Source organism: Cherax quadricarinatus, chromosome 41 (assembly GCF_038502225.1).
Source record: "Cherax quadricarinatus isolate ZL_2023a chromosome 41, ASM3850222v1, whole genome shotgun sequence".
Classification (NCBI taxonomy): domain Eukaryota; kingdom Metazoa; phylum Arthropoda; class Malacostraca; order Decapoda; family Parastacidae; genus Cherax; species Cherax quadricarinatus.
In genome coordinates, this window is record NC_091332.1 from 11,783,727 (window position 1) to 11,807,381 (window position 23,655).

General features: G+C 39.6%; 1 protein-coding gene across 2 annotated transcripts in view; it reads left to right on the plus strand.

The window, feature by feature from the left end:
* Nucleotides 1-23,655, plus strand: part of LOC128691353 (uncharacterized) — a 68,396-nt gene that overhangs the window by 1,492 nt on the left and 43,249 nt on the right. For both annotated transcript variants that reach the window (XM_070093020.1, XM_070093019.1), the window contains exons 2-4: nucleotides 2,045-2,203; nucleotides 7,205-7,443; nucleotides 13,867-13,958. In XM_070093020.1, coding sequence (XP_069949121.1) covers nucleotides 2,045-2,203; nucleotides 7,205-7,443; nucleotides 13,867-13,958 — 490 coding nt within the window. The remainder of the gene's footprint in view (nucleotides 1-2,044; nucleotides 2,204-7,204; nucleotides 7,444-13,866; nucleotides 13,959-23,655) is intronic.

Genomic DNA, 23,655 nt, shown 5'->3' on the forward strand with positions numbered 1-23,655 from the left:
TCCGTTTTCAGCTACTTCATTGCCTATCCTTTCAATGGATTTAGGTGCTTTGATACCAGTGAATTGCTTTTGTTATATAGAATTTGAGTTAATCTCTTTGATCAAACCTGATTACATTCTATTTATAGTTTACTGACTGGAGAATGGGTATGGTGATACCAACTGTATTTTCAAAAACAATTAGGGTCTTGATCTGTGGTTCATACTTCAGCTTGCGTGTGGCCAGCAGTAACAGCCTGGTCTCAGACTGGGTCGCGGGGACTTGACCCTTAAAACCCTCTCCAGGTAAACTCCAGGTGCGTGTCTTAACAAAAAGTTAATGACCCTATATAACTTTTATGGGATTAGCATTTTCTCATGGTCACTTTTATATATTTTTTGGAGGATAATCAGGTTTGATCTAAGGAAGGGGATGGTAGCTCCAGTTCCTTTATGGATAGACACTTGTGTACAGTTAAGGACATTATTAAAGGAAATGTTTCACCACGAGTGGCTTAGTCGGTCCTAATGAAGAAGCCACTAGTGGCAAAATTTTCTTTAATATGGTAAATGCCCTGTACTGTACATGCATGTCTTCATCCACAGCTATCACCATCCCGCTTAACTTAAAGTCCTTTGATCAAGAACCCTTCACCAGAATCAAATCACCTCCCTTGAAGGGAGATACTGTACTGTATTAAAGATAGTGAAAATAATACAGTATGTATTTTATATTATAAATTATACCTAGAATTATGTGTTGTATATAGTATATAAAATAAAATTACACCTAACTGAATTGTATGTACAGGCACAATATCCATGAGTCAGCAATTATTGCATCATCACCCATATTCAGCATATCTAAAAGTCAGTCAAATGTAATGCTATCACTATTCTTCCCTCAAAGCTTACAGGTAGGTTGTGTGATCAGCCTTCATTTATAGTAATTACTGTACCTATTTGTAATTAGTATCTTAGTGTTATGTAGGCTAGGTGGTTTTTCAATAAGCGAGGGATGAAAGCTGAAAGAAATTATTCAAAACACTAGCAGCTGTAATAACTGAATGAAACCACACTAGTGATATTTACAGCATCAATTATAGCACTTAAAAATCTTTATTTTAAACATCATTTATTCATCACTCAACAGATAAGGTCACTAATTGTATACAAAAATTTAATTCACAATGTACTGCACTAAATGTCCTTTGTGCATATCATAAACCAAATTTTGTAACAGTTGCATACATTTTGAAAAATTCTTGGCTATATTAATTAATTTTGCCTTTGGCAGTTCTGTCAGTGTTACCTCGATATTTGAGCTTAATCCGTTCCAGGAAGCCGTTCAAATAGTGAGTTCTATGAATATTGAATTTTGAATCAATTTTTCCCGTAAGAAATAATGTAAATTGGATTAATCTATTTTTCATTAATCCATACTAACAAAAGTTTATCATTTCTTCAATTATCTGTGGCCTTTTCACAGCAAGAATTTTCACTCCTTTCACCACACCATCCCCTTTTATTGCCTCTTAATTTTTTAATATGGATGATATGGTGGATTTTGCCATACCATATTGAGTGGCCAGGTCCGACACACATGTTCCACTTTCCCACTTCACAATGAGTTCTTTTTTCACTTTAATTGTTGTTCTCACTGCTTTCCGTTTAGGCTTATTTGGATCACTATTTTGGGGGGAGGAGGGGAGGTCCATGCTTACTTAATTTCAATGAAAATACTTATAAAACATCGCAGAATAACAATGAAATACCAAAAAGTTTCATGAAACTTGTGCGAACAGTGCTGGACGAACGAAAGCTGATGAGACCGAGCGCGTGATCCTTTATTTTTGTCGGACTTTGTCCAGATGAACCGTTTTGTTTAGGTTGAATGTCAGTGCAATGTCCAAATACCAATTCAGATTTTTCTCAAAAAAAGTATAGAGTTGTACGAATATAGGGACGTATGAGTATTGAGGTTCTACTGAACTGTAGTATTTTAAATATTGAATTTTATTGTGTTTTAAATATATTGTATTTTATTTTTCATTTTTCTTTACAGAAATCTACGTAAAACCTTAGAGGGCAAGTCGTGTGTGGATTCATTCATCACAAAGGACTGTTCAACAGCAATGCATTTAGCATCTTCATTATCTGATGAAGCTGATTGCTTAACTGTTGCAGAATTTTTTCTTGCACTTGGAGCTAACCCTAATGTTCCGTAAGTAGCAGCCCAAATATACCGTATTTCACAGCTCATTAGACACATTTTTGTTCCATAAAATGTCTCCAAAAACCACCCTGTGTCCTATAAACTGAAGGTCAATGATGGGAGCTATAAGTTTGGGGTGTGGGGTGGGCTTTAGCTCTCTGTTATGTCTGATGCCGAGCCAATGAAACTAAAAGAAGACTTATAGGTTGCGACATACGGTAATCTAACAGAACACTGCATAAACATTATATTGAATATGTTGCTTGCTTCTTTCTTTCTTTCAACACACCGGCCGTATCCCACCAAGGCGGGGTGGCCCAAAAGGAAAAACGAAAGTTTCTCCTTTTACATTTAGTAATAAATACAGGAGAAGGGGTTACTAGCCCCTTGCTCCCAACATTTTAGTCGCCTCACAACACACATGGCTTACGGAGGAAGAATTCTGTTCCACTTCCCCATGGAGGTAAGAGGAAATAAACAAGAACAAGAACTAGAAAGAAAATAGAAGAAAACCCTGAGGGGTGTGTATATATATGCTTGTACATGTATGTGTAGTGTGACCTAAGTATAAGTAGAAGTAGCAAGATGTACCTGAAATCTTGCACGTGTATGAGACAGAAAAAAAGACACCAGCAATCCTACCATCGTGTAAAACAATTACAGGCTTCCATTTTACTCACTTGGCAGGACGGTAGTACCTCCTTGGGCAGTTGCTGTCTACCAACCTGCTACCTAGAATGTTGCTTACTGTCTTTTTTAATTTAGGTACAGTACATTATTATATTTCTGGCATAATACTACACAGTACTGTAAAGAACCATGTTTATAAGAGGTTCAGAGGAATGTGGATTTACTATACATAGTTTGGTACAGTGGTACCTCGAGTTTCGTACTTAATCCGTTTCAGGAGCTAGTACTAAAGTCGAAACGTACTAAAATCGAAGCAATATTTCCCATAAGAAATAATGTAAATCCAATTAATCCGTTCCAGACACCCAAAAATATTAACAAAAAATACATTTTATAGATTAATTATTGTTTTGCAAACACACAGCAAACATAAATAGTATACTTAAATTAGTAATAAGAAAATAAACATTTAAATGAACATTTAAAATAACATTTTTACTTACCTTTATTGAATCTGTTGATGGCATCTGGAAGATAGGAAGGAGGAGTGAGTGAGGGCTTAGTGTTTGGAAGGGGAATCCCCCTCCATAAGGACTTAAGGTATCAAAGGCCACTCTGAGGTTACTTCCCTTGTTTGTCTTTTCATTCCACTAGGACCAGCTTGAGTCACTGGACCCCTGTCTCTCAAAATAACTGTCCACAATCCTCTGTCTCTGGCACCTCTTTAAGATTTCCCTAAAATGGGACATGGGTCTGTAACTGAACTTGTTGCAGAGATGGTTTGTTTCAGCTTGGTCAGGGTGATATTTTTCAGCAAATGCCTGCACTCTATTCGACATTGCACAAATCTTAATCTCTAAAGAAGGCACCTCATCCACTCCCTCTTCCTCCTCCTCTGAAGCAAGTTCCTTAGCTGTGGTCTGATGCTGTTCCAGAGGAAGCTCTTGCAGCTCTTCAGTGGTTAGCTCTTCCCTGTGGTCGTCCACCAACTCTTCCACATCCTCGCCACTCGCCTCCAACCCCATGGACTTCCCCAGTGCCACAGTACCTTCCACAACAGGCATAGGGTTGGCAGAGTCAGGGCCCATGGTAGCTATTTCACAGTCGCAATTAATAAACAAGCACCAAACGCAATGAATTAATTGTGAAATGTTTGGATGAGCATGCAGGTTAGTGTTCACTCAAGCATTAATAAAGCCAAATTGGCTCATGACGCCTGCTCGGGGGATGTGGTCAGGAATGAGCAGGCGGACAGGTCTGGTACGTGGTACCAAACATGGGGCACAGTACGAAACTTGGTATAAAATTGAGCTGAAAAATGCAGTCTATACTCAAAGCATACAATAGTCAAGGCATTCGAAACTCTGGGTTCCACTGTATTGTTTTGTATTGTATCCATTTTTCTCAGTATTTAATCCTGTGTCGGGCCCACCAGCAAAGACTTAAAATCAGGTCAGTGTTAACTCAGTGATACAATACTTTGGACCCTCGGTTTTTGTTTTTAATTCGTTCCAGAGAGTCTGATGAAAACCAAATTCGACGAAAAAGCAATATTTCCTGTAAGAAATAGTGTAAATGTAATTAATCTGTTCCAGACACCCAAAAATATTAACAAACAGTACATTTTAGACAACTATAGTTTTACATACAGAAAATGATGAGAAATAAATATAAAGCATTAATTTTAATGGATAAATGAACATTTAAATCAGTTGTAACTTTATTGAAGACTCTTGTTGACGTATGGAAGATGGCAATGAGGGGAGAGGAAGGAGAGGTTATTGTTTGGAAGGGGAATCCCCTTCCATAAGGAGTTCAGGTTTCAGGTCCCTACCCGAGGTAACTTCCCTTCTTTGTCTTTTACTGGCACTAGGATCAGCTTGAGTCACTGTACCCCTATCGCGCAAAAAATCCGTCCAGAGGTGTCTGTTTCTGGCGTCTCTTTAAGATTTGCCTATAATGGGACACAGCATTGTCGTTGAACATGTTGCAGACAGCTTTGTTAGGGTGATATTTCTCCACAAAACTTTACATCTCACTCCACTTTGCACAAATGTCCTTTATTGCTGAAGAAGGCACATTCTTCCCTCTCTCTTCCTCCTCTGAAGCAATTTCCTCAGCTGCCATCTGTCGCTATTCCAGTTGAAGGGGTTGCAACTCTTCAGTGGTTAGCTCTTCCCTGTGGTCATCCACCAACTCTTCCACATCCTGGCCACTCACATCCAACACCATGGACTTCCTGAAAGCCACAATACCTTCCACAACAGGCATAGGGTTATCAGGGTCAGCTTCAAACCCTTCAAAATCCTTCTCTTGGACACATTATGGCCACAGTTTCCTCCAAGCAGAGTTCATCGTCCTGGAAGTCGATTCCTGCCAAGCCTTATCTATAAGGCTTATGTAATTGAGGATATTAAAGTGATGCCTCCAGAACTCTTAGGGTCAATTCAGTGTCCGAGGTCACTTCAAAGCACCTTTGAAACATTACTTTGGTGTACAGCTATTTGAAGTTTGAAATGACCTGCTGGTCCATGGGCTGGATGAGAGGAATGGTATTAGGGGGCAAGAACTTCACTGTGATGAAACTAAACTCCTCCAGCAACTGGTCTTCCAAGTCTGGAGGATGAGCAGGAGCATTGTCCATTACCAGGAGGCACTTGAGTGACAATTTATTTTTCAGGAGGTATTTCTTCACACTTGGGCCAAACACTTCATTGATCCACTCTTTGAAAATTTGCTTTGTGACCCATGCCTTATTGTTAGCCTTCCACATCACACATAATTTACTCGTGATGACATGGTTTTTCTTGAACACTGGGATTTTCAGTGATACACCAGCAAAGGCTTCACTTTGAAACCCCACTAGCAATAACCATAGAACAAAAAGAGTTAGCCTATCCTTCATAGGCTTGTGTCCTGGCAGTACCTTTTCCTCCTTCATGATGTAGGTCCTCTGTGGCATTTTCTTCCAAAACAGGCCTGTTTCGTCACAGTTGAGGACTTGTTGGGGGAGGAATCCTTCAGCCTCTACGTACTCCTTGAATTCATCAACGAATTCTTTGGCCGCACATTTGTCAGAACTTGCAGCCTCGTCATACCTGAACACACTGTGTATGCCAGATCGCTTCTTGTAGTTGTTAAACCAGCCTCTGCTGGCCTTCAATTCACTTACAGCAGCCCTCGTTACAGACGTATTCTTTATGAGATCCACATGCAACTGCTTTGCCTTTTTGCAAATTATCGCCTCCACAATACTGTTTCGGGCTAACTGTATTTTGTTGATCCACACCAACAACAACTTCTCAATATCTTCAATTTTTGCAATCTCTGTTTCATTAGCACATTTACCCTTTTCACAACATCAGATTCCTTGATTTCTTTTTTCTTTGCCAGGATGGAACTAATTGTTGATGAGGACTTCCCGTACATCCTGGCGAGATCAACCACACGTACGCCACTTTTGTACTTTTCTAAAAGTTCTTTCTTGAATTCTATCGTGTTTCTCACCTTCTTTATCACAAGGCTGGCACTCGGAACTTTCTTAGGCCCCCATGATGGCTTATTTAGCAGTAGCACTCGATAAACAATTACTAAAAAACAATCGATTATTACGAAATGTTTCATGTGAATGTGCAGGGTAATGTTCACTCGACAAGAAACAAAGCCAGACTGACTCAGAATGCGTGTGTGGGATGCTTTGTGCGGGCACGGGCATGTGGATACGTTTGGAATAGCGGACAAAAGCCAAGCTGATGAACGAAAAGTGGGACAATACAAGTAATTGAAAACCAAATTTGACGAAAACCAGGGCAAACAAAAACCAAGATTCCACTGTATTTCCTTGTTGTTCTTCTTGTGCATGTCATTGTAAGAGGTTTTTTACTCCTTTAATTTATGTAGGTTGATGCTGTTTTAAATGTTCAGTTTCCATATATGGTAATTTTTGCAGGTTCTCTTTCAGAAAGTACATCTTTCTCATCCTTCACTTCTTCACAGCTTCCATAACTGATACACATGTACTTGCATACAAAATTTTTGAACCTTTTAAATAAGAAGTTATTGCTATTTCGTACAATAGGTGTTCATCTTCATGCTGCATGTACTGCATAAATGTTGAGCACAGTCAGTGTTATCTTAAGAAAATTAACCATCTGTGGCAAAAATTACCATCAGAAGAACTTGCATTATAAGTATTACATTGGTTTGTATATTTATATATTTGTATATTTTACACTTCTTACATGAATCTGGAATTTGCTGGCTAAGTACAGTACATATGTAATGACACTTTTCATTGAAGTACATTTTTCATATAAGTACATTTTCATGATAATCAGAATTATAAATGGAGTTTTGGTCCATAATGAATTACTGTTGCAGAGACAAAGAAGGCAAGACCAGTTTACACATTGCTGCATCAATGGGTTACAGTCGTCTGCTGGATCTCCTCCTTGTTAATGGTGGCGATCCTTTGCTAGGTGATATGAAGGGACAGTTACCTGTGGACTGTGCTTACCACCAACATCACTTGGAAATCGTTAAGCAACTCACTAAACTTCTGGACACAGAGAATTATGCTGGTGCACAAGAGAATTCCCATAAGTATAGCCTTTCTTTCTGTAAGTGCAACATGTATAATAGTGCTGACTCAAAACATCAAACTGTCCAAACGTAGATCTACGTTTGGACAGTTTAAGGGTTAACAAGTAGGCCATCTCCCACCAAGGCAGGGTGACCCAAAAAGAAAGAAAAAAAATACTTTCATCATCATTCAAAACTTTAGCCTCACTCACACATAATCACTGTTTTTGCAGAGGTACTCAGAATTCAACAGTTTAGAAGCATATACGTATAAAGATACACAACATATCCCTCCAAACTGCCAATATCCCAAACCTCTCCTTTAAAGTGCAGACATTGTATTTCCCATTTCCAGGGCTCGAGTCCAGCTATATAAAAATACAGTGGACCCCCACATAACGATATTATTTCAATCCAGAAGTCTGTTTGGGTGCCGTTATAGACCGAATTTGTTCCCATAAGAAATATTGTGAATTAGATTAGTCCGTTTCAGACCCCCAAAAATAGACCTACAAAAGCACTTACAAAAATACACTTACATAATTGGTCGAGTTGGGAGCTGATCGTTATGCGGGGGTCCACTGTTTACCTGGAGTTTACCTGGAGAGAGTTTCGGGGGTCAACGCCCCCGCGGCCCGGTCTGTGACCAGGCCTCCTGGTGGATCAGTGCCTGATCAACCAGGCTGTTGCTGCTGGCTGCACGCAAACCAGCGTACGAGCCACAGCCCGGCTGATCAGGAACTGACTTCAGGTGCTTGTCCAGTGCCAGCTTGAAGACTGCCAGGGGTCTGTTGGTAATCCCCCTTATGTGTGCTGGGAGGCAGTTGAACAGTCTCGGGCCCCTGACACTTATTGTATGGTCTCTTAACGTGCTAGTGACACCCCTGCTTTTCATTGGGGGGATGGTGCATCGTCTGCCAAGTCTTTTGCTTTCGTAGTGAGTGATTTTCGTGTGCAAGTTCGGTACTAGTCCCTCTAGGATTTTCCAGGTGTATATAATCATGTATCTCTCCCTCCTGCGTTCCAGGGAATACAGGTTTAGAAACCTCAAGCGCTCCCAGTAATTGAGGTGTTTTATCTCCGTTATGCGCGCCGTGAAAGTTCTCTGTACATTTTCTAGGTCGGCAATTTCACCTGCCTTGAAAGGTGCTGTTAGAGTGCAGCAATATTCCAGCCTAGATAGAACAAGTGACCTGAAGAGTGTCATCATGGGCTTGGCCTCCCTAGTTTTGAAGGTTCTCATTATCCATCCTGTCATTTTTCTAGCAGATGTTATTGATACAATGTTATGGTCCTTGAAGGTGAGATCCTCCGACATAATCACTCCCAAGTCTTTGACGTTGGTGTTTCGCTCTATTTTGTGGCCAGAATTTGTTTTGTACTCTGATGAAGATTTAATTTCCTCATGTTTACCATATCTGAGTAATTGAAATTTCTCATCGTTGAACTTCATATTGTTTTCTGCAGCCCACTGAAAGATTTGGTTGATGTCCGCCTGGAGCCTTGCAGTGTCTGCAATGGAAGACACTGTCATGCAGATTCGGGTGTCATCTGCAAAGGAAGACACGGTGCTGTGGCTGACATCCTTGTCTATGTCGGATATGAGGATGAGGAACAAGATGGGAGCTAGTACTGTGCCTTGTGGAACAGAGCTTTTCACCGTAGCTGCCTCGGACTTTACTCTGTTGACGACTACTCTCTGTGTTCTGTTAGTGAGGAAATTATAGATCCATCGACCGACTTTTCCTGTTATTCCTTTAGCGCGCATTTTGTGCGCTATTACGCCATGGTCACACTTGTCGAAGGCTTTTGCAAAGTCTGTATATATTACATCTGCATTCTTTTTGTCTTCTAGTGCATTTAGGACCTTGTCGTAGTGATCCAGTAGTTGAGACAGACAGGAGCGACCTGTTCTAAACCCATGTTGCCCTGGGTTGTGTAACTGATGGGTTTCTAGATGGGTGGTGATCTTGCTTCTTAGGACCCTTTCAAAGATTTTTATGATATGGGATGTTAGTGCTATTGGTCTGTAGTTCTTTGCTGTTGCTTTACTGCCCCCTTTGTGGAGTGGGGCTATGTCTGTTGTTTTTAGTAACTGAGGGACGACCCCCGTGTCCATGCTCCCTCTCCATAGGATGGAAAAGGCTCGTGATAGGGGCTTCTTGCAGTTCTTGATGAACACAGAGTTCCATGAGTCTGGCCCTGGGGCAGAGTGCATGGGCATGTCATTTATCGCCTGTTCGAAGTCATTTGGCGTCAGGATAACATCGGATAGGCTTGTGTTAATCAAATTTTGTGGCTCTCTCATAAAAAATTCATTTTGATCTTCGACTCTCAGTCTGGTTAGCGGCTTGCTAAAAACTGAGTCATATTGGGACTTGAGTAGCTCACTCATTTCCTTGCTGTCATCTGTGTAGGACCCATCTTGTTTAAGTAGGGGCCCAATACTGGGCGTTGTTCTCGATTTTGATTTGGCATAGGAGAAGAAATACTTTGGGTTTCTTTCGATTTCATTTATAGCTTTTAGTTCTTCCCGCGATTCCTGACTCCTAAAGGATTCTTTTAGCTTAAGTTCGATGCTTGCTATTTCTCTGACCAGTGTCTCCCTGCGCATTTCAGATATATTGACCTCTTTTAGCCGCTCTGTTATTCTTTTCCGTCGCCTGTAAAGGGAGCGCCTGTCTCTTTCTATTTTACATCTACTCCTCCTTTTTCTTAGAGGAATAAGCCTTGTGCATACATCGAGTGCCACCGAGTTAATCTGTTCTAGGCATAAGTTTGGGTCTGTGTTGCTTAGTATATCTTCCCAGCTTATATCGGTTAGGACTTGGTTTACTTGGTCCCACTTTGTTTTTGTTATTGAAGTTGAATTTGGTGAATGCTCCCTCGTGACTAGTCTCATTTTGTCGGTCTGGGGCTCCTCGCATACCTGTCTGAACCTCAATTATGTTGTGATCTGAGTATATTGTTTTTGATATGGTGACATTTCTTATCAGATCATCATTGTTAGTGAATATGAGGTCTAGTGTATTCTCCAGTCTAGTAGGCTCTATTATTTGCTGGTTTAAATTGAATTTTGTGCAGAGATTTAAAAGCTCGTGTGAGTGTGAGTTTTCATCAGAGCTGCCTCCTGGTGTTATTACTGCAACAATATTATTTGCTATGTTCCTCCATTTTAGGTGCCTTAAGTTGAAATCCCCCAGGAGCAAGATGTTGGGTGCAGGAGCTGGAAGATTTTCCAGACAGTGGTCAATTTTTAACAGCTGTTCCTGGAATTGCTGGGATGTTGCATCCGGAGGCTTGTAGACTTCCACTACGTCATTTGAGGCATTAAGCAGTTCTGTGCAAACAAGTGACTCTGCAATGTACAGGCCAACCCCCCCCTTTTGCCTGTTCACTCTGTCACATCTGTATAGGTTGTAACCTGGGATCCATATTTCATTGTCCAAGTGATCCTTTATGTGGGTCTCATTGAAAGCCGCGAACATTGCCTTTGCCTCTGCAAGCAGTCCACGGATGAAAGGTATTTTGTTGTTTGTTGCTGGCTTTAGACCCTGTATATTTGCAAAGAAGAATGTTATCGGACTGGTGGTATTGTTGGTACTGGGGGGGGATTTTTTTTCCGGCATTAGTATCTGTATCTGTTGGTTTGGAGTGGAGGCCATCGACTGTGGTTCCACTCCAGGAATGACTGGATTTGGTGTACGATTTCTGCCATTTCCTGCCAGTTTTTTTTCCTTCCTGGCACTAAAAAACCTCTCCCTCTTGAGTGGCTGTGGCTACCCAGGTTTTCCCATGGCCTGGATGTTTTGTATCTTTTTGTCCCCTTTAGATGGTATGCCTGGCAATTTAAGTTATAGCACAGTCTTTCCTGTACTGAAGAGGTACACATTTCAGGGTGAAAAAGCTTACAGGAAGGGAGTTTGCATTTTCCTGTTGTCATATGGGCATGGCATTTTCTAGGGTGGTCATAGTTGCACGTCCCATCTGTTTTTCCAGATTTCCCATGCCAGCAGATACCAAGTGCATAGTATGTGCACAGGCTTGGTTTCCGCTTGCCTTGGGTTTCTGTGACTGTATTCCCTGTTGGTGCATGTTTCCCTGTCTTACTTCTATCCTCCCTAGCACCAACAATGGAGCTCCCACCAGTTGTTTTTGGTAATTTATCCTCACTATTGCTATTGGAGTCCTCTTGTTTGCTATTTCCTGCGGTATTTCTAGTTTGCAATATTGGTTTTATCTTATCTTTGACTACACTTGTTTCCCTACTATGGCTCCTGTCCCCTATGAGGTCATTTATATGTATTCCTTCCTGCGTATAATTCCCGACTACCTGGACAAAATCTCCAGCTTCACCATTACTGTCTCCCAGGACAGTATCTCCAGCTTCACCATTTCTGTCTCCCAGGACAGCACCTCCAGCTTCACCATTACTGTCTCCCAGGACAGCACCTCCAGCTTTACTATTACTGTCTCCCAGGACATCACCTCCAGCCTTACAGTTTGTGACTACATGGCCAGTATCAAGGGCAGTACCATTCAGCCCAGACTTTTTATGTTCCCATCTGTTGTAGAAAGCTTCCAGGTTTTCTATGAAAGCAGCTTTGATGTTGTCCTCTTTTAATACCCTTGTGTAATTGGTTTCCCTGAATCCCTTCACTAAATATTACCCTGCTCACACTCCAGCAGCTCGTCAGGTCCCAAATACCATCATTTCCATTCACTCCTATCTAACACGCTCACGCATGCTTGCTGGAAGTCCAAGCCCCTCGCCCACACAAACCTCCTTTACTCCCTCCCTCCAACCTTTTCAAGGACGACCCCTACCTCGCCTTCCTTCCCCTACAGATTTATATGCTCTCCATGTCATTCTACTTTGATCTATTCTCTCTAAATGACCAACCCACCTCAACAACCGCTCTTCAGCCCTCTGACTAATACTTTCATTAACTCCACACCTCCTAATTTCCACACTCTGAATTTTCTGCATAATATTTACACCACACATTGCCCTTAGACAGGACATCTCCACTGCCTCCAACCATCTCCTCACTGCAGCATTTACAACCCAAGCTTCACCCCCATATAAGAGTGTTGATACCACTATACTTACATTCCCTTCTTTGCCTCCATAGATAACGTTTTTTTTGTCTCCACATATACCTCAACGCACCACTTGCCTTTTTTCCTTCATCAATTCTATGATTAACCTCATCCTTCATAAGTCCATCTGCTGACACGTCAACTCCCAAATATCTGAAAACATTCACTTCTTCCATACTCCTCCTCTCCAATTTGATATCCAATTTTTCTTTATCTAAATCATTTGATACCTTCATCACCTTACTCCTTTCTATGTTCACTTTCAACTTTCTAGCTTTACACACTCCCAAACTCGTCCACTAACCTTTGCAATTTTTCTTTAGAATCTCCCATAAGCACAGTATCATCAGCAAAAAGTAACTGTGTCAATTCCCATTTTGTATTTGATTCTCCATAATTTAATCCCACCCCTCTTCCAAACACCTTAGCATTTACTTCTTTTACATCCCCATCTATAAATATATTAAACAACCAGGAAGTAGCCTCCCTCTCTTCTACACACATATTTTATGAAAAAGAGGATAAATAAATATACGAGGTATGATGTAGCACGTAATGAAAGTAGTTTGTTAGATTATGTATTGGTGGTTAAAAGGTTGATGGGTAGGCTCCAGGATGTACATGTTTATAGAGGAGCAACTGATATATCGGATCATTATTTAGTTGTAGCTACAGTTAGAGTAAGAGGTAGATGGGACAAGAGGAAAATGGCAACAAGTAAGAGAGAGGTGAAAGTGTATAACCTAAGGGAGGAGGAAGTTCGTGTGAGATATAAGCAGCTCTTGGCAGAAAGGTGGGCTAGTGCAAGTATGAGTAGTAGGGGGTTTGAACAGGGTTGGAATATTTTTAAAAATGCAGTATTAGAATGTGGCAGAAGTTTGTGGTTATAGGAAGGTGGGTGCAGGAGGAAAGAGGAGTGATTGGTGGAATGATGAAGTAAAGGGTGTGATAAAAGAGAAAAAGGTAGCTTATGAGAGGTTTTTACAAAGCAGAAGTATTATAAGAAGAGCAGAGTATATGGAGAGTAAAAGAAAGGTGAAGAGAGTGGTGAGAGAGTGCAAAAGGAGAGCAGATGATAGTGGGAGAGGCACTGTCAAGAAATTTTAATGAAAATAAGAAACAATTTTGTAGTGAGTTAACATCACTGGTATTGTAGTTATTTAAATAGATAGTTTATAAATATTTATATATTCTGTATGTAGAACCCTGTTACAGTTCTTCACATTACAGTACCTGCATATGTAGTTAAAGTATTTAAATTGATTAGTTTTTTCAGCATGATCTTAACATATTTGAGTAGGGGTTGAAATCTCAGTAGGATTTTTTCCCCACAAAAATATTTTGTTCATTCCTTACAGTACGACAAGAAGTTGTTGAATTTATGAATATCTCTCCATCTGTAGAATCAAAATCTGACGAGTACTACTCCTGTGATTCCAACCAGCATAAGGTTAGTAATTTAATTTTGTTATAAAAGGGTTTAATATTCTATTCATACATTTTATATCGAATTGCTCATTTTTTTTTTTTAACATGTCAGCTGTCTCCCACCAAGGCAGGATGACTATTGTTAACACCAAATTAGCATGGACAGTTCTTTAACCCGTAAACGGTCCAAGCAGATCTACGTTCACATGTGTAATGCTCCAAAAGTAGATCTACGTTTTTTTTTTTTTACATATTTTCAAATATAATAAAAAAAAAAGTAGATCAAAGTTTTTTTACACATTTTCAAATATAAAAAAAAAAAAATTACTTTTTTTACATACTTTCAAATGTTGAAAAAATGTATATATAAGTTTGGACCGTTTACAGGTTAACAACTGATTTTTTTTTTATTTATTTATTGAGCCCACATGAATTACAGCTGTTTCATTATTGATATACATATTTAGTGACATTTTGTTAAGTATAGTGAACCCCCGACTTACGAAGGCCTCGTCTAATGATAAAATCGACTTATGAAGCATTTTGGCATAAAAAATTTCCCCCGGTGTACGAACAAAAACTCAACTTAATCATTCATCCCGAACGTGTCCACGTGTCCCTCTGGCCTGAATGCACCTTAGCTGCCCTGCCTTCAGTTAGTGTGCCAATGTTTACAAGCCAGTGCGGTCGTTCCCCAGCATACATTCGGTACATTTTGTATTCCAGTGTTTTTAGTGCTTGTAACTGCTAAATAAGCCACCTTGGGCCCGAAGAAAGCTTCTAGTGCCAGGTTAGGTACATGGATAGGGCTTTCTGCTTGAAGGATAGGAGTAGGAGATAGAGGGTTTGCTTTCCTGGGGCTGGGATGGAGGATATTGTTAGCCAGCTTGTCAACATCATGAACTAAAAGGACACAAGTGCAACTAATGTGACATTTTATTGTGGCAACGTTTCGCTCTCCAGGAACTTTGTCAAGCTGTTACAAACAGTACATGGACACAGAGGAGTGTTAATATGACATTACATCAGTGAATCCTTGGTGTTTGCTGCACTGTTTGCTCTAGCTGGGGCTCAGTTTAACTGGCACTCCCACAAGGTACTAAGTGGTCCCAGATTTTTTTAATATTGAGCACCGAGTGTTAAGACCGATTCTGTGCTGACCAGACATCTCGGGCCAATCGTGCCAAATTTGGAGGCAGGAAAATTAAAACATATAGTATACGTTTGGGGTGCTATGCGTAAGAACATACATATACTTTTGGACCGTTTAGGGGTTAAGATCCTGCAAAAAATGCTTAGTTTTTCTTTGTGAATAAGAACATAAGAAAGGAGGAACACTGCAGCAGGCCTGTTGGCCCATACTAGGCAGGTCCTTTACAATCCATCCTACTAATTAAACATTTGCCCAACCCAATTTTCAGTTCCACCCAAGAAATAAGTTCTGATAACTATCCACTCTCATATGCAAGTCCCACTCAAATCCAACCCCTCTCACTCATGTATTTATCCAACCTAAATTTGAAACTACCCAAGGTTTTACCCTCAATAACCCAACTAGGTAGACTGTTCCACTCATCACTACCCTATTTCCAAACCAATACTTTCCTATATCCTTTCTAAATCTAATTTGAATCCATTATAGAACAAAAGTTAGAGATAAGGTAGGTCCCCTTAAAAATAACTCTGGGCATCTCGCTTACAAGGAGAATGAAATGTGCTCTCTTCTTAATAATTATTTTCTCTCGGTTTTCACTCGGGAAGACACTAACAATATCCCAGTAATTAATTTTTATAGTGGGCCTGATGATGATAAATTATGCAATATCACAGTCACTACCAAAATGGTTATCAAACAGATAGACTGGTTAAAGCAAAATAAATCCCCGGGCCCTGATTAACTTTTTTCAAGGGTTCTTAAAGAGTGTAAAATGGAATTTTGTGAACCATTGACTAATATTTTTAATATTTCTCTTCAAACAGGTGTAGTGTCTGATATGTGGCAGATGGCTAATGTAATTCCTATTTTTAAAGCAGGGGACAAGTCGTTACCATCAAATTACCGCCCAATAAGCCTAACCTCAATTATAGGCAAATTACTAGTCAGTTATAGCTGATAATATAAGAAGCCATCTCGATAAGCACAGCTTGATTAACCCTTTCAGGGTCCGTCCCGTAGATCTACGGCTTTACGTTCAGGGTCCAAACCGTAGATCTACGTCATGAGCTCAGCTCACTCTGATAAACTGTGAGTGGTAAATTTGGGCATAGATATGAGAGAATACATCTATGTGGTATGTGTGCACCACATAAAACAAATCCTGCAGCACACTGTGTATAATGAGTGAAAAAAAAACTGAGACCGTGATTTTCGATTAAAACAGCGACTTTGCAGTGTTTTTTCGTATGTTTTTTATAGTTGTATTTGTGATTTCTTGGTCTCATTTGATAGAATGGAAGACATATCACAGAAATAGATATAATTTTGATTGGTGTTAGCACTGGAAATGGCTTGAAACTGAGCTCAAAGTGGCGGAAATGTTAAATTTTTGCCGATGTTCAAGAGTAAACAAACGACCTCACACGTCTTATACACGCCAGCTGGTGGGTCTAATATACATTCACAAATGTGGTGATGATATTTATATAATTATTACAATATTGCATAACAGTAAATCTTCTATTTTTTGGTTTGAATAAAAATTCATTATGTGAATAAAAATTCAAAATGGAATTTATTTGTAAAGCCTCAAAACATAACTAATGAACAGAGGAAATGTTAGTTTAGTGCCAGGAATACCTACATTGCTTATTCTGGACCCTATTTTGAAATTGGAATATTTTGAACTTTGTGTTAAATTGGCCAAATTACCAATTTCCGGTCACTTTATTTTGTAGTTGAAATGGTTGACTTGGCGATTTCTTGTGCTCAGTCGATAGAATAGAAGTAATACTAGTGAAATAGCTAGGAATTTGGTCGACTGGAATAATGTAATTGGCCTAAAATGGGAGTCAAAGTCGGCAAAATCGCCGATTCGTAAATATCGCTGACACATCAAAATTCACGAGAGCATAATTTCGTCAATTTTCCATCAAATTTCGTACTTTTTGTTTTATTACCTTCACAAAAAGATTCTCTACCATTACATAAGAAAAAATAATAATTTTTTTTTTTTTTGAAAATTCTTGGACACTGGGGCACCACTTCAGATTTTGGCCTCGGACCCTGAAAGGGTTAATGATACTCAGCATGGATTCACGAGGGGCCGTTCCTGCCTAACTAATTTACAGTGGACCCCCGCCTTACGATGGCATCACATTACATTAAATCCGCCATACGATACATTGTAATGCAAAAATTTTGCCTCGCCTTGCGATAAAAAACTCGTCTTACGTGATTCGTCTGGGGCGCGTCCCACGTGTGGCCTCAGCACCAGTGTTTACAAGCCAGCCAGTGAGGTCGCATCCATGCATACATTCGGTACATTTCACCTTATCCCAGTGTTTTTTGTGCTTGTAACTGCAAAATAAGTTACCATGGGCCCCCAAGAAAGCTTCTAGTGCCAACCCTGTGGTAAAAAGGATGAGAATTAGTATTGAGATTAAGAAAGCTTTTGAAGGGTTTGGGGCTAACTCTTGAGAAGCCTATGCCAGTTATGGAATCCATTGTGCCTACTTCAAAGATTAAGGAAATGTGTGCAAAGTGGGTTGAAGTGCAAACCTTTATAGATGAAAATCACCCTAACACAGCTATTGCAAGCCATGCTGGTGACTATTACAATGACAATGTTGTGGCCCATTTTAGGCAAATCTTAACCCTTTGACTGTCGCAACCCCCAATCCTGAGGTGTCTCCTGGTGTCGCAAAATTTAAAAAAAAAAAATTATTTTTCTTATGAAATGATAGAGAATCTTTTCCCGATTGTAATGACACCAAAAAACCGAAATTTGATGGAAAACTGACTGAATTATGGTCTCGCAAAGTTAGCGACCTCGGCGCTGTTCACAAATTGGCGATTTCGCCCACTTTGAGCCCTATTTTCGGCTAATTCCATTGTTCCAGTCGCCCAAACTCATAGCTATTTCTTTAGAACTCCATTTTTTCTATCGATTGAGTACAAGAAACTGCCCATTTACCAATTTCAACTACTTAATAATGTGGTCAGAAATTTGCAATTTGGCCAATTTCACGAAAACTAAAAAATATGACAATTTCAAAATAAGGTCCAGAATGAACAATGCAGACATTCCTGGCTCTAAAATAACATTTTCTTTGTTCATCAGTCACGTCTCCAGGCCCCTCTGATATTACTCTTACTCGTACTCTTGTGGCTCGTACGTTGGTTTGCATGCAGCCAGCAGCAACAGCCTGGTTGATCAGGTGCTGATCCACCAGGAGGCCTGGTCACAGACCGGGCCGCGGGGGCGTTGACCCCCGAAACTCTCTCCAGGTAAACTCCAGGTAAACAAAAAATAGAAGACTTACTATTATGCAGACTACTGCAATACTGTAATAATTGTATAAATAACATCAACCCATTCATGACTGCATATTAGAATGGCTAGTTGGATATTTATTGGACAATGGCATCATTTGTTTACTTTTGAACATTGGCAAAAATCAAACATTTCCCCTACTTTGAGCTCCATTTCTAGGTTCTTTTTATAGTAAATCAATCAAAATCACCTCTATTTCTATATGTTTTCCATTCTATCAAATGAGACCAAGAAAACGAGAATACAACCATAAATACTATACGAAAATAGACCACAAAGTCGGCATTTTAATTAAAAAAACGGTCGGAATTTCTTTTTTCTCATTATGCACTGCGTGCTCCAGGATTTTTTTTATATGGTGCACACTGACCACACAGACCCATTCTCTCACATGTGGGCCTACCACCTTTCTCCTGCTTGATTTGAAGCCGCTAGAATTTATGAGTATATATACGTCAAACACGGTACCTCGTAAGATGTATATATACGGCCGCGACAGTCAAAGGGTTAAAGGAACGGGAGGTACAAACCTCTATGGACAGTCTTGTTGTGCGACAGAGGTCCAGTGACTCTCAAGCTGGTCCTAGTGGCATTAAAAGAGGAAGGGAAGTAACCCCGGGAAAGGACTTGCTACCTCAAGTCTTAATGGAAGGGGATTCCCCTTCTAAACAATAACCTCCACTCTCTCCCCTCCTCCCATCAAGCATCATCAGATCTTCAATAAAGGTAAGTGTCATGTATTCTAAGTAGAGTAGTAATTGTGCATGTCTTCTTCAGTTTGTGTGTGTTAAAATTAATATTTCATGTGGTAAAAAAAAATTTTTTTTTCATACTTTGGGGTGTCTTGCATGGATTAATTTGATTTCCATTGTTTCTTGTGGGGAAAATTAATTCGCCTTATGATAATTTTGGCTTACGATGAGGTCTCAGGAACGGATTAATATCATAAGGTGGGGGTCCACTGTATTAACCTTCTTCAGTAAAGCTTCTGAGGCCAATGATCATGATAAAGAATTCGATATTGTTTATTTAGGTTTTAGTAAGGCTTTTGATAGAGTACCACACCAGAGACTGTTAAAGAAAGTGGCAGCTCATGGCAGTGGGAGAAAAGTGCTGTCATGGATCAAGTCATGGCTCACCAATAGGAAGCAGAGAGTATGCTTAAATGGGGTTAAATCCGAGTGGGGATCTGTAACAAGTGGCATTCCACAGGGATCAGTCTTGGGCTCGTTGCTGTTTATAATATATATCAATGACATTGGTGAGGGAATTACTAGTGATATGAGCAAATTTGCTGATGACACAAAGATAGGTAGGATAATTGATTCAAACTTAGATGTCACGGAACTTCAGGAGGATTTAGACAAACTCAGTTTGTGATCAGAAAAGCGGCAGATGCAGTTCAGTGTAGATAAATGCAAGGTTCTGAAGCTCAGGAGTGTCCATAACCCTAGTACTTATCAGTTAAATAACGTAGAACTTAGCCATACAGATTGCGGAAAGGATTTGGGGGTTATGGTAAGCGGCAACCTTAAGCCAAGACAGCAGTGCCTAAGCGTATGTAACAAAGCAAACAGATTACTGGGATTTATATCTAGAAGTGTAAGCAACAGAAGTCCAGCGGTTATTTAACAGCTTTATACATCATTAGTAAGGCCTCGCCTAGATTACGCAGCTCAGTTCTGGTCTCCATATTACAGAATAGATATAAATTCACTAGAAAATATCCAGCGTAGAATGACCAAATTAATATATAGCTTTAGAAATCTTCCGTACGAAGAACGATTGAAGACTTTTAAACTACATTCACTTGTAAGACGAAGAATGAGGGGAGACATGATCGAAGTGTATGAGTGGAAGATGGTATTAACAAAAGGGATATAAATGAGGTTTTGAGGATATCACTTCAAGAAAGAACCCGCAGTAATGGATTCAAATTAGATAAGTTTAGATTTCGAAAGGATATAGGAAAGAATTGGTTTGGAAATAGGGTAGTTGATGAGTGGAACAGTCTGCCTAGTAGGGTTATTGAAGCTAAAACATTCGGTAGTTTCAAATTTAGGTTGGATAAATACATGAGTGAGAGGGGTTGGATTTGAGTGAGACTTGCATGAGTCAATAGAATCATCAAAACTTATATCTTGGGTAGCATTGTAAATTGGGTTGGGCAAATATTTTGTTAATGGGAAGGATTGTTAAGGACCTGCCTAGTATGGGCCAACAGGCCTGCTGCAGTGTTCCTCCTTTCTTATGTTCTTATTACTGCGGGTTCTCTCTTGGAAAGATATCCTCAAGACCTTATTTATATCCCCTTTATTAATACCCATCTTCCACTTATACACTTTGATCATGTCTCCCCTCATTCTTCATCTAACAAGTGAATGTAATTTAAGGGTCTTCAATCTTTCTTCATAAGGAAGATTTCTAATGCTATGTATTAATTTACTCATTCTACGCTGAATGTTTTCTAACGAATTTATGTCCATTCTGTAATATGGAGACCAGAACTGAGATGCATAATCTAGGTGAGGCCTTACTAATGATGTATAAAGCTGTAATATAACTGCTGAACTTCTGTTGCTTACACTTCTTGATATAAATCCCAGTAATCTGTTAGCCTTATTATGTACGCTTAGGCATTGCTGTCTTGGTTTAAGGTTGCTGCTTATCATAACCCCCAAGTCCTTTTCTCAATCTGTATGGCTAAGTTCTACATTATTTAACTTATAAGTGCTAGGGTTGTGGACACTCCCGAGCTTCAGAACCTTGCATTTATCTACTTTGAACTGCATCTGCCACTTTTCTGACCAGTTATTGAGTTGTCTAAATCCTCCTGAAGTTCCCTGATATCTATGTTTGAATCAGTTATCCTATCTAACTTTGTGTCATCAGCGAATTTGCACATTACACTAGTAATTCCCTCATCAAGATCATTGATATACAGTGGACCCTCGACCAACGATGGCATCGTATAACGTTAAATCCGACTAGCGATACATTTTAAAGCAAAAATTTTGCCTCGACTAGCACTAAAAAACTTGACCAGCGCTGAGCGCACCTCACTTGTCCCATGGGTGCCAGTGTTTACAAGCCAGCCACCGCGGTTGCATCCAAACATACAATCGGAACATTTCATATTATCACAGCGTTTTTAGTGATTGCACCTGCAAAATAAGTCACCATGGGCCCCAAGAAAGCTTCTAGTGTCAACCCTGTGATAAAAAGGGTGAGAATTAGTATGGAAATTAAGAAAGATTTTGAAGGGTTTGGGGCTAACCCTGAGATGCCTATGCCAGTTGTGGAATCCATTGTGCCTACTTCAAAGATTAAGGAAATGTGTGCAAAGTGGGTTGAACTGCAAACCTTTATGCATGAAAATCACCCTAACACAGCTATTGCAAGCCGTGCTGGTAACTATTACAATGACAATGTTATGGCCCATTTTAGACAAATCTTAAGGAACGGGAGGTACAGAGCTCTATGGACAGATATGTTGTGCGACAGAGGTCCAGTGACTCTCAAGCTGGTCCTCGTGGCATTAAAAGAAGGGAAGTAACCTCAGAAAAGGACTTGACACCTCAAGTCCTAATGGAAGGGGATTCCCCTTCTGAACACTAACACCATCCACACACTCCCCTCCTCCCATCCCATCAATCATCACCAGATCTTCAATAAAGGTAAGTGTCATGTAATTGTACATGTCTTCTGCAGTGTGTGTGTATTAAAATTAATGTAGATAAATGGTTCAGAGAACCGACATGTTGATAAATTAGACACATGTGCAACTCTTGGGTATCTTTATTGAGGAAACGTTTCCTCAATAAAGATACCCAAGAGTTGCACATGTGTCTAATTTATCATCATTAAAATTAATACAGTGGACCCCCGGTTTATGATCAGCTCCCAATGCGACCAATTATGTAAGTGTATTTATGTAAGTGCGTTTGTATGTGTATGTTTGGGGGTCTGAAATGGACTAATCTAATTCACAATATTTCTTATGGGAACAAATTCGGTCAGTACTGGCACCTGAACATACTTCTGGAATGAAATAATATCGTAAACCGGGGGTCCACTGTATTTCATGTGGTAAAATTTTTTTTTTTCAATACTTTGGGGTGTCAGGAACGGATTAATTTGATTTCCTTATTTCTTATGGGGAAAATTAACTTGACTAACGATGAGCTCTCAGGAACGGATTAATATCGTTGGTCGAGGGTCCACTGTATATTATAAACAACAACGGGCATAAGACTGATCCCTGTGGAACGCTACTTGTTACAGATCCCCATTCGGATTTAACCCTATTTATGGACACACTCTGCTTCCTGTCTGTGAGCCATGACTCAATCCATGACAGCACTTTCACCCCAATGCCATGAGCTGCCACTTTCTTTAACAGTCTCTGGTGCGGTACTCTATCAAAAGCCTTACTATAATCTAAATGAACAATATCGAATTCTTTATCATGATCAATGGCCTCAAAAGCTTTACTGAAGAAAGTTAATAAATTAGTTAGGCAGGAACAGCCCCTCGTGAATCCATGCTGAGTATCATTAACCCCTTCAGGGTCCAAGGCCCAAATCTGAAGTGGTGCCCCAGTGTCCAAGAATTTTCAAAAAAAAAAAAAAATTATTTTTTCTTATGAAATGGTAGAGAATCTTTTTGTGAAGGTAATAAAACAAAAAGTACGAAATTTGATGGAAATTGATGAAATTATGCTCTCGCGAATTTTGATGTGTCAGCGATATTTATGAATCGGCGATTTTGCCGACTTTGACTCCCATTTTATTTATTTATTTATTTATTTATTTATTTAAAAATTTGAGCACACATACAGAGGTACAACAAATACAGGTAAGAGCAGTATGCCAAAGCCACTTATACTATGCATAGCATTACGGGCTGGCTTAAAATTAACTTAAGATTAACTAAGCAATGATGAAATCAGTGATAAAACATTAATGTAAACAGGTTACTATAAAGCACAAGTGAGTATTACAAAGACAGGTCATATGGTTGTATGCATTGTTGTACATTCAGTAGAATGGAGTATTCTGTTAGGTAGTGTATTTCAAAAATAATAAAGTTAGATTGGGTTTTAGGTTTAACATTTATGTGATATAATTGTGAGAAACATTTAAGATATACAATTTATAAGGTTCAGTTATTCAGTATTTATTTGGTTTTGGGTGAGTAAGTGATCTTTGAGAAGAGACTTGAATT